This window comes from Engraulis encrasicolus, chromosome 3 (assembly GCF_034702125.1).
Source record: "Engraulis encrasicolus isolate BLACKSEA-1 chromosome 3, IST_EnEncr_1.0, whole genome shotgun sequence".
Lineage (NCBI taxonomy): Eukaryota > Metazoa > Chordata > Actinopteri > Clupeiformes > Engraulidae > Engraulis > Engraulis encrasicolus.
In genome coordinates, this window is record NC_085859.1 from 13,703,278 (window position 1) to 13,721,596 (window position 18,319).

At 42.6% G+C, this 18,319-nt stretch overlaps 1 protein-coding gene across 1 annotated transcript; it reads right to left on the minus strand.

Annotated features, from left to right (window-relative positions):
• Positions 1-1,404: 1,404 nt before the first annotated feature.
• On the minus strand, positions 1,405-17,852 carry prr16 (proline rich 16). The gene is made up of 4 exons (XM_063194311.1): positions 17,743-17,852; positions 10,656-10,872; positions 9,199-10,185; positions 1,405-1,782 (listed from the first exon to the last, which is right to left on the minus strand). Exons 2-3 carry the CDS (start codon positions 10,819-10,821, stop codon positions 9,404-9,406), a joined length of 948 nt encoding a protein of 315 aa, XP_063050381.1. The 5' UTR covers positions 10,822-10,872; positions 17,743-17,852; the 3' UTR covers positions 1,405-1,782; positions 9,199-9,403.
• Positions 17,853-18,319: the final 467 nt, after the last annotated feature.

The following is an 18,319-nucleotide window of genomic DNA, read 5'->3' on the forward strand; positions in this document are numbered from 1 at the left end:
GATGCTCCGTGACATGAATTGGGCTTGCACACCCATGGGGACCCAGGTTCAAGTCTAGCCTGAGTCATTTCCCAATCCTATCCTTTCTCTCTCCTCTTGCCATGGTCTTCATCGTCCTATCCATAAAAAAAGGCAAAAGCCAATTAAACTTATTTTTTATAAGTCAAGTAAGCTGTATTGGTAGGATCAAATTTCCCATATCCAGGTTGGCTGTTGACTACAACAGTGGTTCTCAACTGGAACAGTCTTGGGACCCAACATTTTCCACTCTCATTCGGTCGCGACCCATTTTTTTTTAGCGACACTCGAATGTCTGGTTGCACGCTACTATCTCGCATAAACATTCTGATTTTATCTATGACGACAGATGACACCAGTTCATAAGGGTTTTTTTTTTTTTTTTTGCGAATCAATGAATTACGATTTTTTTTTTTTACACCACGGCTCTGCGACCCACCCATGACCCCTCCGCGACCCACCTTTGGGTCGGGACCCACCAGTTGAGAAACACTGGACTACAACATTAGCATGGAGAGGGAAGGGAAATAGGCTACACTGCCCCTTGCATACCACTCTGGCACAGTTTCAGTGATGTATGCTGTGTGCACACTGCACCAAAGGTCACAACTCCTGTTTCATTAATGTTCTTGTGACAGTTTAGTTACCACGTTGTTAAAACATTTCTAACATGCATTTCACACTGAAAGCTCTGGGAGAATTTGAAACGTTTTCTTTGGGAATGAACTGCTCGCCTCACTTGTGTAAGGTGGGTACCCACCATCACAGAAAAAAATAACCTCTTCCAGCCTCTTTTATCTGTGTCTCAAATAAATATGCAATTGACTTGTAATCTGATAAACCAAAAACAAAAGAAAACAAAGAACAGCATAATGGCTTTTCAGGATCTTAAACTCACATTGATAGGCCTTTTACTGGATACTTCAGTGTTTAGGCAACCACATATTGCTTCCCTCAAAGTGCATAGCACTGCTCTGCCAGCGATCAATTCCACTGTTTTCATTACAACCCCAGTACACCATAGCCCATGTCCACCACTGACATTCGCTGTTGATTATGATTGAGCTCTAATTTTGTTGGATCCACTTGTTAATTGTTGAATCCAACGGCTGCCATTCTTGTTTGCAAGAAAAAAAGTGTGCCGATTATGTGCAGGGAGAAATGAAAACTGCTGGATCGGACATTGTTCTGCAATGTTGTTAGAAATTATATGTGGTGGCCTTTTTGAGGAGTACAAGTAAGTTCTCACTATACTAAGATGTCACAATTTTTCAAATAGAGCTCTATGGGAACTGTAGAATGTTTAAGGAAAAGGGTTAAGAAATATGAGATGATGACCAAAAATAAATAAAAATATTGTCTGACACTCAAATATTGTCTGATAGAAATCAGCTCAATGGGAGTGCTCACTGCCCATCGGGACCAGGTCCAAATCTGGCCTGGGTCGTTTCCCAAACCTACCCCATCTTTCTCACCCACTTATTTCCTGTCTGGTCATCACTATCCAGTGGAATACAGTAAGGCTCAAAAGCCCATCAAATATACTTCAGTAAAACAAAAAGAAATCATCTCAATAGTGTGTGATATTTGTTGCATAATTATGTAATACTTTTTCTGGCCATCCAGAAGGTGACACTTTGGAGCCGTGTGGATGTGACTGGAAGAATTCCTTTAGCTGTGAAACAACGGTAGCTCCTCTCCCTCCTCCATCCACGTGGCCCACCGTTCTCATTGAAAGAGCAGATAGCCAAACACTGACAGAACCTGAGAAGAGAAGAGAAGAGAAGAGAAGAGAAGAGAGGAGAAGAGGAGAGAAGAGGAGAGGAGAAGAGAAGAGAAGAGAAGAGAAGAGAAGAGAAGAGAAGAGAAGAGAAGAGAAGAGAAGAGAAGAGAAGAGAAGAGAAGATCAGATCGACTTAATAATGAATTACTACAGAGAAACAAAGGGACACATGCAGTATACAGTCCATACACAGCACGCACACATACAACAAATTATAACAAAATATAATCAAATATTCACCCCACCCAACAACACCCCACCCCACCCCACACCACACACACACACACACACACACACACACACACACACACACACACACACACACACACACACCACATCTGCCTTAGTTCTCTAATATCTACTGGTCAGGCTAAAAGGTACTTGGGAAAGGCAGAAGAGAGAAAGCAAATTGAAGTCCAGGGAGAGCATTTTCAGGCAGAAGAGCCATTGTTTAAGCAATATGACCCGAGTGGGAGGGATGATGTGCACTGACATCCTCCCTGGTGTGGTTCGGCCATAGGCACGAAGCCGAAGGCTGAGTGCCGTCGGCAATCACACCAGGGAGGATGTCAGTGCACATCATCCCGACCACGAGGGTCATATTGCTTTTATACAATAGTTCATTTGCCAACAAAATACCAGAATAAATGTTCGAATTCGTGTTTATTAGTTACCTTAATCATACTTTGTTTACCTGCTCCGCTAAGCAAAGTAGTTCCGAATTGATTGTATGGTTGCTATGCAATGACGAGCTGACAAGCTGACAGCGCCAGCGCGCAAAGTTCCATGAAACGGTGTGAAGTGTTTCTGTGTGGCCTGTGACTGGGCTTCGCTTACTAAAATGATGCATGATAGGCCTAAATGAAAACACTGTGCAACTTCAACATTTTAGTTAGATGCCTATTTTATAAGCCTTTTTCAGCCGATATTGATTTTCACATTTTTGTGGACCGCAAACTTGCTGCTAGCTGCGTAAAGACACCCCCCTCGTCCTTTCCTCTCCAGTGCCGCATGAGATCCGAGCGCTGTTCTCACACGCACAACCACACAAATCAATCCCTTGTAGGCCTATGATACCCCGATGTCTGCTAAAGTTTAGGCTACAACTTTGTTGCTGAAACACTTTCTCATGCAAACGTCTGATGTGGGTGCGAACCCGAGAAAGGGGTTCGCGTTTTCCCTCCTAAACGAAAAGGCAACTCATTCCAGTTCCAAGCGGCCATGATTTTAAATCGCATGGCACACGGTATCTTGCTTCCAGATGCCCACTTTGTAGCCTACTAATTTGCACGTGGTGGACGGCAATTGCTGATAGCCTAGGCTATATTTTTAAGAGCATCTCTTCCTCGTCATTCCCTCTCCCGCAGCACAAATGAGATCCGATTATAGCGGTTCTCATACACTGCAGTAGACTGACATAGCCTTTCTGTCTCTGTGTCAAAAAAGTGTCCGTTGTCTCGCATATTCCCCGTTTGAAACTATCTTAATATTTAAAGTAGGCTACATGTTAGATTGCCTTCAAAAGACTACGAAATAGCGGCCGCAGAGGTCTGCCAACTGCCCAGACAACTGCACTAGAATCAGATAACTTCTTTCCTCTCTGCCAGAATCCAGCCACCAACTGGGATAGCCTACGCTCTCTGTCATGCGGGCGTGCGTGCGCCCAACTTAGTCCAGCATAGAACAATGAAATAGAATGATGGTGAGTTCAAACTACGCGGCCCTGGTTACATTCACTTTCTCCGCAGTAGACTATGAGATAGAATGATGGCGAGTTCAAAATGCGCGGCCCTGGTTACATTCTATCCACGGCGGAGTGATTATTAGGTGTGATGAGTCTCCGAGGATGATGTCCACCTAGACATCATCCTCCTTACCGACGCGTAGAATGCCAGTAGAACGCGTCTCATCCAATCAGATATCGCAAAATAAATTGACCGGATCTAACTATTGTATAATGCATATTAGAACTAATTAATAATTCTTGTAATATACAATCAATGAGAAGTAGAGATGCACAGGATCCAGGATCCGGCAGGATAATAGGGTTTTTCACAGGATCCGGATCCGGCAGGATCTTAAACAGTGGATCCAGTATCCGTCAGTTACCTAAAAATCAGCATCTGGTGCATCTCTAGCCTAGGTTTTTCAGTCAGTCTTTCACAACCCCAATTGCTGCATGGAGTGAAAGAACTTTGGAAGTGGCCAGTGCGGGCAGTGTGGCAGTACGGGAATGAGTCTAAAAATAGTTTGAGCCAACGTAATAAAAAGGGCCCACGTGTGGGAGTAGGTTATGTGTTTCAACCCTTTCGTAGGATACGGTATCCGGTTCCGGATCTGGCAGGATCTTAAGCAGTGGATCCGGTATCCGGCAGGATCCTAAAAATCAGGATCCGGTGCATCTCTAATGAGAAGAGCTCATGATCATGTGTGCAGTAGTAGATCTGCAGTCCATTGGACTTTACTCCTCAGTAGGCCTATCTACAATACAGATAAGATCCCAACACAGACACCCAGGTCACACAGTATACCCAACCCATGACACACAGCATAGCAAGGGAAAGGAGCTGTTCCACACAAGTAGCATCATTGACAATTGCTCCTTCAATACACAGGGAACAGTAATGATGGGCTAGACCCGAAACGTTTGAAACCCACTTTCAGTTTTGGCTTCTCTTCATTTTCTGCTTTTAATACAGTTTCACTCATAGCATCCAGCTCCTGTGTGCGACCCCTTTTTCTTCCCAATACATACACAGGGGACATGAGGGAGGTAGGAAACCGGTTTGTTGTTTTGTGATTGTGCACAATGTAGGTCTGATGATTCTTTGGTTGTTTTGTCTACCAACTTGATAGGACACTTCACAGGTATTGTAACTGAAGGAGAGACTGGAGTAGGGGTATCACAGAATGTGTTCAAAACACATTGATAGTAACATCAGTTATAACTCCAGTAGCTTCACACTTTTCAAGAGCTGTAGGCCAAAGATGTCAAAAGTCTTAATGACGCTTTTGACAAATCCTGTTTAAAAGTATAGTCAGGCTACAGTATGCTATTGGTACAGTATCTGATAGGGTTATTGGGTCATTTGAAGGCCATACCTATGGTATTTCTCGTTTTCTTTTCTACCATGTTCTTTTCTTTATTACAGAAACTGCTGTGGTTATTTTTAGTGATTCTGATTTTAATTGGCATATTTAACTACTCGCTGCAATGAAGGGATTCAGCAAGAGGGCCCTTACTTAATTTAAGATTTAGGCTTGTTTTTCTGTCACTGAAATTCAGAAAAGGGGAGTGCCTGTTCTTTCTCTTGTGGTGATGATCAAACACACAGTACCAAATGATCCAAGATAATTATGGCCATCTTCGTTATGAACATCCCGTCTTTGGATGACTTTGCCTACAGAGAGACGGCATCTTAAGGTCAACCTGAGTGGGATGGCAGAGTGAAGTGCCGCATTGATTTATTTCCTTCAGCCCACGTACACAACGAGACCTGCTTAGAACTACAGTAACTTAAAGAAAAAGCAACCTGATGCAATAACAATTCAAAAACATTGCTTTCACTTTTAAAATGTTGGTGGTTCAATATATTTTACAAGTGAAGTGCAAGGGTGTTTTTTGTAAAGATATTTTTTTAGGATTATTGTTTTGAGACAAGTCATGCGAAAACAGTCTTATAGGCTCACATTCCTCCACACTAACATGGTTTTCTGTGAGAGGTTTCCCAGCGATATCATTCAGTCCTATTTGTGCAGGGCATGTACTGTATAACAAAGTGCTTGCCATTTGAGCATGATGGAGAGAAGTCTAGTCTTGCCAAGCTGTGCATGTAAATGATTAAGTCTTGTAATGTGAGCATTTTTCAGACCTAAAAAATGAAAATGCTGAAAAGCACTTTAAGCTGAGTCAGGCCTATTCAAATGTAACTTCAAATCTTCCTGTGTAATACATGAAGATTAATGTTATTACTTTATACTGGTACGTATGTGGTGACAATTCTGCCATATAATGGAGATCACTCATCACCTAGTTGCGCATCTTGGAGTATCTATCTTGAAAGCACAACTAAACAGGAATACAACAAATGATTGTCTTGTTTTTTTCAGACCTTTGAAATTACTATTCAAAGACGCTTCTTAAATTAAATGCCTCATTATTTTTTTCCCTTCTACAGCTAGGACACTTGACTAACTCATCCGACCTCCACACACTGGAGATGAGCTAAGAGCACATGGCAAGTATACACCCCACCCACGCTCGCATGCAATAGAGGCACACAAAGGGAAGCCCACACACAACAACCATGCATATTAATGTCAGCCAAGAACTGCATCAAAACTATGTGTCTGACTTGGGCTGGGCGAGAAGGTCAAAACTGAAACTGATGTACAGCTTGATTCACAGAGAAGGGCCATGTTTCCCTGCTAAGATGCTTCTTAAGGGGATAAGGACACTGGATAGTCCGGTATTTAGCGCTAAACACCATTTTGTTTATTTTTTTTTGTTAACGCAACACAGAAATTTCCATCCAATTTTGATGTTTGCTGGCTGCTGTCTCCTGCTAATTAGGATTTTGTGTCAATATGCTTCCGAATGATTGGATATGGGTATGCTCATTCCTGTCTTTATTACAGCAATCGCTCATGATAAGGTCGTTGGACAAAGAACATGTCACCACATATTAAGGAAACATGATGAACGAGGATTTCACTTTAAACAATTAGTTCCCCAGTATTCATATTCACTTCATTCACAGATTGTAAATCAGATGACTGCAGCGTTTCTACCAGGGCTAGGGGATTATATTGTTCTTTTGCTATATTCACCAGCCAACGCCTATTGTTCTCTTTTAAGTAAAGTACACCACAAATATTTCCCAGCCTTTTCCTTTTCTGAGTAACAGAAAGCAGTAGCTTCTGAATCTGTTGGTTATTTTAGGCTCGTTCCTTATTCATTAGGCAGCAGCACATAAATACACAAACATAGCTACACACGCACACAGCACTTTTGTTTTCATGGCAATAGAGAGAGGAACATCACATCATCTGTATATATAAAAATATCTATCTCATACACTGTTGTTTTACCCAGGCAAAAAAGGCTCACTTTGGGTGGGAACCAGTGATAACCATCGATGCGTGTGTGACCTATCACAGAGCACAGGGCCACTGCTGAGATGGCCCATCAAGTAATATAATGTTGCCTGATGAAAATACATGAAAAAGACGGGAGGATGGCTATGGCCAGGCTAGGGTGTGATTGGTCAATACAAAAACTGAAGGGGTGTGGGGTGTGGAGGTGGTATTTTTTAAAGGGGGTATCTCTACTCCATCGCAACCATCTTTTCATTTGAAATTCATGTTTCAGTTTCAGCACACTTGAGTAAGCAGCAATTCTTATCTAAATGATGGATGCAGTGGGACCCAACTCTGTACAAGCACAGATGAAGAGTGAGACACAGAGAGACAGAGAGAGAGAGAGAGAGAGAGAGAGAGAGAGAGAGAGAGAGAGAGAGAGAGAGAGAGAGAGAGAGAGAGAGAATGTGTAAAAAGAGCAAAGCAAACAACAGAAAAAGAAAGAAAGCCCAGCAGTAGAAGACATCAATCGATGTAGAGATAAATGGAGATGAAAGATGAAAGCAGAGAAGAGAATAGAAGAGAAGAGAAGAGACTGCAGAGAGACAATTGGAAAAAGTGAGAGAGTGAGAGAGGGTGGGACCAGAGAAAAAGAAAAGTCAAGAAAGACAGAAAGTCCAAACCAAGAGCATGACATGTAGCCTGGGCGAAAAGCCGACTGTTGACAGAGCCAAAATCTTTGGGTGGAGTACATAGGATGGCGTCGCGAGGCTAGATGACATGACCCAGACCTCATAAAGAAGGAAAGGGGAGACCAAAATGACAATGTTTTTTTTTTCATTTTTTTTTTTCCCGCTAGTCATTAGTGTAAACATGGCAACATCTATTTAATATTTTCAACCCAATGACACATATTCCATATTCCAATGCAACCAGACAATTAGCTGTTAAAACCACGTCATTTGGGATTGAACTGGATTGTAACTAATAATGAATCCAGGTTGCCCAAAATTGATGTAAATAATAAAAGTTAATAGAGCACTGAAATTGAATCCTGACAGTCCTTTTACTAATATGAGACAATGTGGGAGAAAATAGGTATTTATTTATGCCCCTCACACCACTCTCCAATATCCCACATACCCCAAGTGTACATGAACCTTTGGGCTGCCGTTCTTCCACGGTGTGACTGAGGTCTGCTCTAGTTCAGCTTATTTTGGTATTCATTCCCTCACAATATTTTCCAATATTGTATGCTTGTTACTTAGGGGCTGAGAATACCTCAATGAGCCTCCTGTACATAGTCTATATAGCAGTAAACTAGATGAACCCTAGCAGCAAAACTTTGTTTATATATTTTTGCTTGACAGGTTAGTCAAGTGCTGCACCATAGGGGATAGTCTTGATTGAGCAATGGGTCATTCAATCACAATGCTTTTCTTTTTCTCCGGTTACACTTTACTTGACACCGGCATGAGATGACACATGCAATGACAGTCTCAAAACGGTATGATGACACAGTCATAGATGAGTCATAATAGGGCTGGGCAATATGACGATATATATCGTTATCGTGATATAAAAGTGTATATTGTGACCTTTCTCCTATATCGTTTATATCGTGATAGTAATTTTATCAATTTTATACAATTGAATATCATTTAATACACACAATACACACTATAAGTTCATGTAACTGTAAAAATAAGAATAAAAAGATCAATTTTAAAGAAAGGTTGTTTTGCGACATGAAAAAATAAAGAGCAAATAAAGAGAATAACTGAAAACGTATGTAATTGTGCGATATCGTGATATATATTGTTATTGTGATATAAAGTAATCCATATCGTGATATTGTTTTTTTTCCATATCGCCCAGCCCTAAGTCATAAACATTATGTCAATGCCATGAAAGGGTCATAAAAAGTTGACATTGTTTGGGCTGTCTTTACCAAAACCGAAATGCCATTTCATGTAAACAGTCATAACATGCTCATGAGATTGACATAATGTTTATAGCACGTACATGACTGTCTTACGACACTGCTATGACACTGTCATGTCATACGTGTGATGCCGACGTATGACGCCTCCCTATTAAAACCTAAATATCTCAGCCTGTGAAGCACTTAAAAACATGAAATAAGTTGCATTTAAAAGCTAGAAGCTTTATTTTGTACTAGAATGTGTTCATGCAGCTCTAACATACCCACATTTGTAACAAAATGGGTCAAATCTCAAGAGCCTGAATGCAGCGTATATGTGTCTCCAGGACACAATGGGTTAATCCCTGAGAAGAAGCAACAAATAGATACTCACCATCTAGGTTAACGGCAGGACCAGTGTGAGATCACTCTCCCTTCAAGCTCCCTCTCTGCTGATGGAGGGCTGATCGATAACGTGCCGAACGTCATCGTTTTTAGAGAAGAGTTTGTAAAAAATAGACAACTATTCCATATCCAAAAATAGCCAAGCGTCCACAACTATGCTTACGGTATCCATTCTCAACAGAGGCAGGCCTACGTCAAACGGTGGTGGTGGTGGACTTGCGTAAGATGGTCTTGGGCACAGGCTTGAGAGTGGAGCTGGCCACGGAGGAAGAGGACTGGGCGTGGTGGGGTGTGCAGGGCGGCGGTAAGGGGAGTAGTCCACCTGGCGGGAAGCTGTGGCTCGAGCTGAGACCTCCTCCATTCTCCAGTGGGAGCGGGTGTGGAGGAGGCGAAGGCGTGGAGGCGAAGCAGCGGTGGTGATGATGATGTGTGGGACTAAGAGGTGTCTCCTCCTCCTCTTCCTCCTCCTCCTCCTCTTCCTCCTCAAGGATGCCGTCATGGAGGTGGAGTTCTGTGTGATCTTCGTCGTACTGCAAGTCACAGTCGGGGCAATAGCCGTGGTACTGCACAGTCTCACTGAACCGAACCCTTTCCCGAGTTGCAGCTACTGTCGGGACCACAGCGTTTGTTGTTGGCGGTGCCATGGACGTGGAGAACTGCAAACAGCGACTCTTCTCGTGTCTGGAAAGCACTGGAGGCAGCAGCGCGGGTACGGGTACGGGGGGCTGAGATGGCACAATGGGCACCAGCGCTTTACTGTTGTCCACAGGGATTGGTCGAGGCAGGCAGCAGGATTCGAGATTGTGGAGCGCCGTCGGCTTTCCGGGAAACGTCCCGTTCCGGATGAGGGTGCCGTTGACCATGCGCCCGGGACTGCGGCTGCGCGCGTGAGTGTGGTGGTGGTCCTCTGGCCGAAGTGGGGTGAGGCGCGGGGGTGGAGGCGGAGGGTGGGGCTTTCTCAAAACGGTCAAAACACCTGGACACAAAATCACACAATTATTGCTGTAAGTAAAGGGTAAAGTATGAACCGATGCATTCTGTGTTCTCGAGACTCATTCTATGTTCTTCTTAAGCTTAACCAAAATTCAGTCATCCTTTGTATATACTGTATGTACATTAGTTCAACACTGTCCAATTTCAAAGTGTTCAAGTTTGATGTCCTAAAAACTACTGTTCTGCCATTGCCCATTGTGCCCTTTCTATGCAGGCTTGTGGTATGTTCACAGCTATGTATGTTCCCATGATATATTCACAACTACTTCAAAATATGGCAGAAACTAATTTAGTGCAGACAGTCCAGGTAACCTCCAGGTAACTTAACCTGAAGCAACATTTCCATCTTCTTGCCGGACCCTCCTCAGGCTTTTCGATCCTTGACAAGAGGATCAAACATGTAGCCTTTAAACTAAGTAATAAAATACATATTTTTGGAGACAGCCAGGTAACCTGAGTTGAGCGATGGGAGCGATGGGAGTGGCGGCGGTCGACACAGGCACTCGTCCAGGCGTGGCGGCGAGGTCCTGATCATCTTGTCGATGCTGGAGGCAGTGGTGGTGGTGGTGGTGCTGCTGGAGCTGCTGTTGAGCGTGTCTGTTTTGGAGCTGTCCGTCATCTCCTCCTCCAGGCGCAGGCTGCTCGTCAGGCTGTCAATCTCATGCACCACCTGCCAAGACAAAAAAGCACACAAACGTACCGAAAGACGCACGCACGCACGCACGCACGCACGCACGCGCACACACAGACACCAGACCACATCAGGACATGCATCATTACTGTACGCATACTCCCACACACACTGCCACAAATACACGCACGCACGCACAGACAAACACACACACACACAAACACAAACACACACACACACAAACACACACACACACACACACACACACACACACACACACACACACACACACACACACACACACACACACACACACACACACACACACACACACACACACACACACACACACACACCCGAATAATAGGGAAACAGCTTGTGCAGAATTCCGTTCAGCCCCCAGAGCTGCAGAGGCAGAGGATTTCAATCCTTAACAGATTGCCTATATTTGACTTATTTTGACTGGGAAAAAATGACCCTTTTAATGTTTGGTCTCTTAACTGTGTGTTTAGGCCAATATTTTGACCATTAGGCCAAGGCTGACATACTTTCGTTTAAAGTGTTCACATGGTAAGAGGACAATTTACGAGGAAATGCACGCTGCCAATGCTCAATATCAGAATTTTTTTAGAATCTTAGACATGACAGGCTGGTAGTCTGAATGTTACTCTATTCAAGCACCCAACTAGTAAGCTAGGTAAGACTGGACTGTCCACTGTCAGTCAGTTAGCACACAAATTCTGAAGGAGATATCTGCAATTCTATTCTCTGGTGAGGACATGTCAGTAGTGTTTTTTCTTCACACTCTTGGTATTTGGCAAGCAGCATTACACTTCAGAATGACACAAAAATCACACATGCATTTCACGTGCATCTCATACAGGGCTCTAAATTAACACCAGCCAACCGGCCAAATGCTGGTGAAATTTTAATTTGACTGGTAGAAAAGACCAGCTTACTAGCCACTTACAGTACTGACCCATTAGTGAGTGTGTGTTTGGTTACTAGGATTAGCATCTACTAGCCATCTTGGCGGGGTCAGCTCTATGTTCCCACAGCCCATTGGTCCCACAGCCCAATGGCCCCAGCTTATTCCTGCTGCTCCAGGTTCCCACAGTTTTAAGAAATTATTCAAATATAGGCCCTATGCTCTACAACTCTGTGTTCCCACATTTCCAATTAAACTAAGAGAACCAATAGGCCTAAAAAACAATGTTAAAAATCTTACTGCTGTGGGACCAATGGGATGTGGGACCAATGGGCTGTGGGAACATAAGACATGCTCCCATTTTGGCTTGTGGTGAAAAAAATAATTTAGAGATTATCATATATGTGGCACTCTCTGTTTATTGAGTAATCACAAAGTTCAGGAAGTCAGCACACCACACAATGAGTGTTGTGCGTTTCATACACGTTAAAATATCAAATACAAAAATTATCATATGATGAAAGGTTTTCACCTCTGAAAGGTCAGGTGAAATTTTGTGCAGCAGCTAGTATGTAATTTCATGTATCTGTTTCAAATTCTGGACTTGACTTCCTGGCAACATGTACGTACTGTAGTGTTTTAATGCACCTTAAAGCCATACAAAGTAAGCCATATTTGCAACATGGGAAATGGGATAAACACTGAACAATCACAGAGTTACTGTAATGCACTGGACAGTTAACAACTAGATATAACTAGGTAGAATAAGCTTAATGCACAGAATAGCTCTTCCTTGGACATTTATTGGCATCTAGGGATGCAAATTATCGATTAATTCATTAATCATTAGTTGATAGCCTTATCGATCGACTTACGATTAATTGATAAGCGGCGTTTTCCCCCCCAAATTTCAATGTTTCTCGGAAAAAACCTACTAAATCTAAAAAACATATTTAAAAATTTAGATAAAATACCACATTTAAATGAATTATATTTCAATTCTTTAATCCTAAGGTGATTTAAATATTCCCACTATTCACAGCCCTCTTCACACACACTCTTCACATGCCCATTTCACCTGGGTCTAATCGATTAATCGTTTGCATCCCTAGTACCATCATGCATTTATGTGTGATGTTTGTTTTGCACCTCAGAGAAAGCAGATTTAAAAGGAGCAGTTTAGTGAGTCATGGCCTGACTTCAAAGCTGGAGCTTCTCTCTCACACGGGCCTCCGCCAAGACCAGAAGGAAACTGAAACAAAATGGCATAGCCAGTGACCTGTGAAGCCACTGTTTACACTAATCAGAGCCTCTAGCACTTGCTCTCCCCTTTGTGTAACACAAAGGCCCAGCAATACACTGGGAGAGTGCTGCTTAGACGCGACATTAAAGAAGAAGGACATTTGCTTTACCCTGTCTTCCTCAGACTATTTCAAGCAGCGATTTTGAACATATGAACTACTAGGGATGCAAATTATCAATTAATTAATTAATTGTTGGTTGATTGACCTTATCGATCGATTTACGGTTAATTGATAATCCCAATCTACCCCCCCCATCACACTATTTCTCAAAAAAACATATTAAATCTAAAAATGAATAACAATGAGATAAAATGCTGAATTGAAATTAACTTCTGTTCATATTCTTTCATCCAAAGGTGATTGAAATGCTCATACTCTTCACACCTCTCTTCACAAGCACTTCATCATGCCCATATCACCTGGGTCTCCCGCCAGTTGAGTTGACGATTAATTTGACTACCCTTGATACAAATGCATCCCATACAAAACGTGAGGGTCAACCCAAATTAAAAGGTGACATTACACATCTAATTTGTGTTTTTAAATGATGGTTGTACTGTTCAAGCAGCTCTTTTTTATAGTAAGTGGCATGTGAAGCAAATGTCTACAGTGCACTCAGTGAACCTCAGTAAAAAAAGAAAGCAACACAATTACCAATGCAACACTGGAGGGTACTCACAAAGTAGATCACGGCGACAAGGTTTGGTTTTGCAGACGCAGCAATTTTAGTGATGACACCATATTGAGTTAATTTGCAGTAGGAGTTTTGTCTACAACTGTAGCGTAACTATGTTCCCTTCCCACAGCTCAGGTAGTCCCCTGTTAGGTTTGGAAAAATACATTTTCACAGAAGCCTCAGAAGCATCAGAACTCAAACAAATCTTAAATCCTCCAGTCCTGTTCCTGTCAACATCGACCATGGTTTTCATCATCATCATCATAATCATCATCATCATCATCATCAACCACCCCCATGATCACTGTATGACCACTGAGCAAACAAAGAATTTGAAATTACATTTCTTACTTTCCCATGCAGACATAGACATACCGGTATGTCTATGTTTGCATGGGAAAGTAAGAAACATAATTTCAAATTCTTTGTATGACCAGCACATGTAAAGAAATTGACAATAAAGCCGACTTGACTTGATCATCATCTCCATGATCATCATCATCAGTAGCTGCAGCATTACTCGCGACTGTAAAAATCTCAGCAGTGTATGAGGATGTTGTCATGACATCCTTACCATGTCCATGCTAAAATGTTATTTTATTTGGAACAACAGCTGAATAATGCTGAAACTACCCAACCACATACTGAACGGGCCCTGAGCGTCTGGCTACCATCCCTACCATTCCTTTGTTCCCCATGAACCTGTCTTCCCAAAGTGCAATGATAATGACACATCCACCCAAAGCTGTTTCAACAGAAGCCTAACATATGACCTGGTCAAGGGGACAGTCCAAACAACCTTGCAAAGCTGACAACATGAAGAACAGCCAGATTAGAAGCCTAAATTATTTCATTATTTCTAAGAATAAAAGATGAGAATATAACTGGTTTTGCAAGGCAAAGTTCATCATCATGGATGCCTCATCATGAATCGTCATGAATGAACCCTGAGAAGAAATGTATTGTACATTGATGAAAAAAAATAAAACTCATCACAGTGGCCATCCTAATGATGACAGGGCATACTGTACTATCATGCCATCCGAGGACAAATCTTTTCCCACTGTCATCCCTACTTTCATGGTTGAGGTGGCAGGAGGACCTGCAGGCTGTAAGGCCAGCATCCTTTAGTGTGCTTCCTTCCTTGCAGACTTGGTTTCTATTTTCACAAAAGGACGTCAACAAGTAGGCTACATTCACACATTATTTTCCAGAATTTGTTGGACCTACACACAACATGGCTATCCACTTTGCTAAATGCATGAATCAATATAGCTACCACTTTTACCTTCATGAACAATTGACAACAACAACTGACCATCAACCTGTTCTCTGGAGACAACAATTCCTTCTCAACCTCCAAAGCCTTTCCATGCGCAACAAAGAAACATGAACAAACGTAATGTTACAACATTTTGATACAATACAGGTCTTTCAAAATGTAGGCCTAACTAATTGGATACAAACCAGGGAAATGTTTTCAGAGCTACATTGATTTCAAACTCCAACCAAGCGTTGCTCCAAGACAAGGCAGACGCACGTGAACAGACCCCATCTGATGTTTTTTTCTCCCCTGTGCCAGTCTGTAGAACTACTCGGTCACGAAACTGAAACAGCCATGTGATGTGATTGTAACAAAAAAAATGTTTGCTAGTGATGCTACTTGCTAGCCTAGCGCAGCCAGACCCGTACAGCAAAAAGCTGTACCAGGGTCTAGGAGAGCTGGGCAGCAGTGTGGGCGGGATAAACGGTTGCTTCAGCACTCAACGTCACGCAATTGGATGGCAAACAACCAATCCCCACACACTTCTGTGTAACGTCACAGCTGTCTCGTACACGCGACACGCCCCTTTGTAGTTGAAGCGGCAATTTCGAGCCGTCGTAGCAGTGAATTCGTGTGATGACAACAGCCACAAACAAGTTTCCTAATAAATCGTGTTTTCACTTATACAGTTCAAAAATGCATCGTTTTCAACCACATGGCCCTCCTTGATCAATCAGCGAAATGTCGAGCAATTTGGGGCTTGTTAAATGGTTATATTTATGATTGTTGTCAACATGGCATGTTCGGTGTTAGCTAGCTAGCTGTATACCCATAACTAATACATGGCTAGCCGCTAGGTCGGTAGACCAGGTGTCATTCCCATCTATTTAGTAAGCGACTTACAGACTTTCAAAGCTCCCAAATGTCTCGTTTTTAATGACATGGATCTTATTAGAATTTGGGGCAGGCATATAATACAAGGCTGGATACCTAGCTCTGCTATTGACGACAGGTTAGCTAGCCACTAGCGAGGGCCTCTTTGTAGATGAAGCGGCAACTTCCAGCCGTCGTAGCAGTGAATTCGTGTGATGACCACGGCCACAAACAAGTTTCCTAATAAATCGTGTTTTCACTTATACAGCTCAAAAATGCCTCGTTTTCAACCACATGACCCTCCTTGATCAATCAGCAAAATGTCGAGCAATTTGGGGCTTGTTAAATGGTTATATTTATGATTGTTGTCAACATGGCATGTTCGGCGTTAGCTAGCCAGCTACCCATAACTTTCCCGGATTGTCGCTCCCAACGCAGGACGCTCCCCGGTCAGCTCGCTCCCACTAGCCAGACTATCGATCCCACCGCCATATAACGGAGCTAGTTATCTTTTTGATGTTAGTTTTTTGTTTCTAACCCTAGTTTTTTTTTCTAAGACTAACCCTAACCTAACCCTAACCTGGATACCTAGGTCTGTGTTGTTGACGACCCGGTTAGCTAGCCACTAGCTTGGTAGACTCGGTGTCATTCCCATCTATTTAGTAAGCTACTCAAAGACTTCCAAAGCTCCCAAATGTCTCGTTTTTAATGGCATGTGTCTTATTGGAAATTGGGGCCGCAATTTCATTCTACACCTACAGTAGTGGTCTGATAATAACGTGTGACTATCTGGTTCTGTAAAATGCTCAACTTAGCTTACCGAGCTAGTTTAAAACATCTAATGATCAAATGGTATGTGTTGAGATCTATTTGTGCCCCATAAGTTCATGGTGTATTATTACATCAATCCATGTCAGTCACGAAATGTATTATCATCCAGGCTTTTTAAATTAAGTAAACACTTTCGTGCTGTACGTAGCACGGACGGACACCATGCTTCTTCTTAGAAAGTTTCCTGTTTACTAGGTAGCCCGGCCCCCCTCGCGATTTGATTGGCCCTGTCATCGGATAACTTTCAGCCTCGCAAAACGACCGGGGTCCGCTAGACTGCCCCCGGGAGCAAATTCAATTTGCGGTCGCTAGGGGCGTCTAGATTTCTAGGCTAGCTACTTGCCACAAAGCTGGGCTCAATCGCTGTGTAGCACAATGAGGGAAATTTTCTAGCATCATCCATGCTTGATCAGCTATTGCATGAGTTCATGATGCTACACGGAGGCGAACACACAGGAAGGCCGCGTTTTGGTCTGTCAAAATCTGTCAGTAAAATCAGATGAGACTGGGGCAGCCAGCCAGCCAACACCGTATATCGATGCAAACAACAAAAACGTCATGTGAGGGGAAGCGGAGAGATTGGCAAGGTCGTGTGCGTAGAGCGCACACCCAGACATACACGCACACATCCAGTACTTCTATGCAAACTGCATGAGGGCTGTATGTTATGACAAATGTCAACATGAACGGATATCCATCATCTCTTGGACCTTTATGGGAAAAGTCAGTGTCCCTTTGTGGAGTGGGCTGATTTGCACAGATATGACTGTAATTGCGTCACCTTCCATATGAAATGCAATGATTTCATCTATAGACGCAGGACATAGAAGCTAAACTGTGCAGTGTTGTAACTAACCCGAGCGTAATTCTTAAAACTGTATTAACAGAATGATCCCATGTTCTTTAGTCCCACATCGAATACACGCAACCCATTCTAGAAAAAGGCATGACTAGGCTATAGCCTATCTGTATTTTGTCGGGGGAAAACACAACAAACAGATTTTCTGATTGAAGAAGTAAGTCAAACACTAACCTCTTTCAGTTCTTTTGCCACATCTTTCAAATTTCCCAGGACGTTCTCTAAATCCGCCACGATTGTCTTGATCTGTTTTTTGACTTTTACCTTTGAAACGCCCCCCTCAGATTCCAGATTTGATGTCGCTGACATTCTTTGATATTTGAAAAATATCAAGGATCTCGGATAAATCCTTTGAATTCGGCGTAAGCACTTTGATCATGCATTTTGTTTGCTGTTCTATTGCCTCTCTTCCCAGATATTCATTGCAGACAAACGAGGGGGAGCGCGTCCCAGCGTACGCGCACGCGCGGAGGACCACCTCAGTAAAACAGCATAATGTATCCTAGTTGCGTTGGTGGGCACTGGGCATAAACTGTAAAAGGCGCAGGCTTGTTGCAATGTAGCAAAAAAACAAAAAAAAACATTAATACAAAAACAATACAAAAACTTAACCAAAATAAAGTGTAAAATAGGACGGCTAAAGGTTCTGTCGATTCATTTTAAACATGTCTATAGGCCTAGGTCTGACCAGCAGAGGTTAGTTAAATTATTATTTGGCATATGCCTATGGAGACCTCTCACGGGGGTTAGA

Excerpts from the sequence above, each read along its gene's own strand:
- prr16 (XM_063194311.1), bottom strand. The coding sequence starts at position 10,821 with ATGACGGACAGCTCCAAAACAGACACGCTCAACAGCAGCTCCAGCAGC. Across the intron at positions 10,186-10,655 it reads GCTCCCATCGCTCAACTCAG|GTGTTTTGACCGTTTTGAGA; the intron begins GTTACCTGGCTG and ends TTTTGTGTCCAG.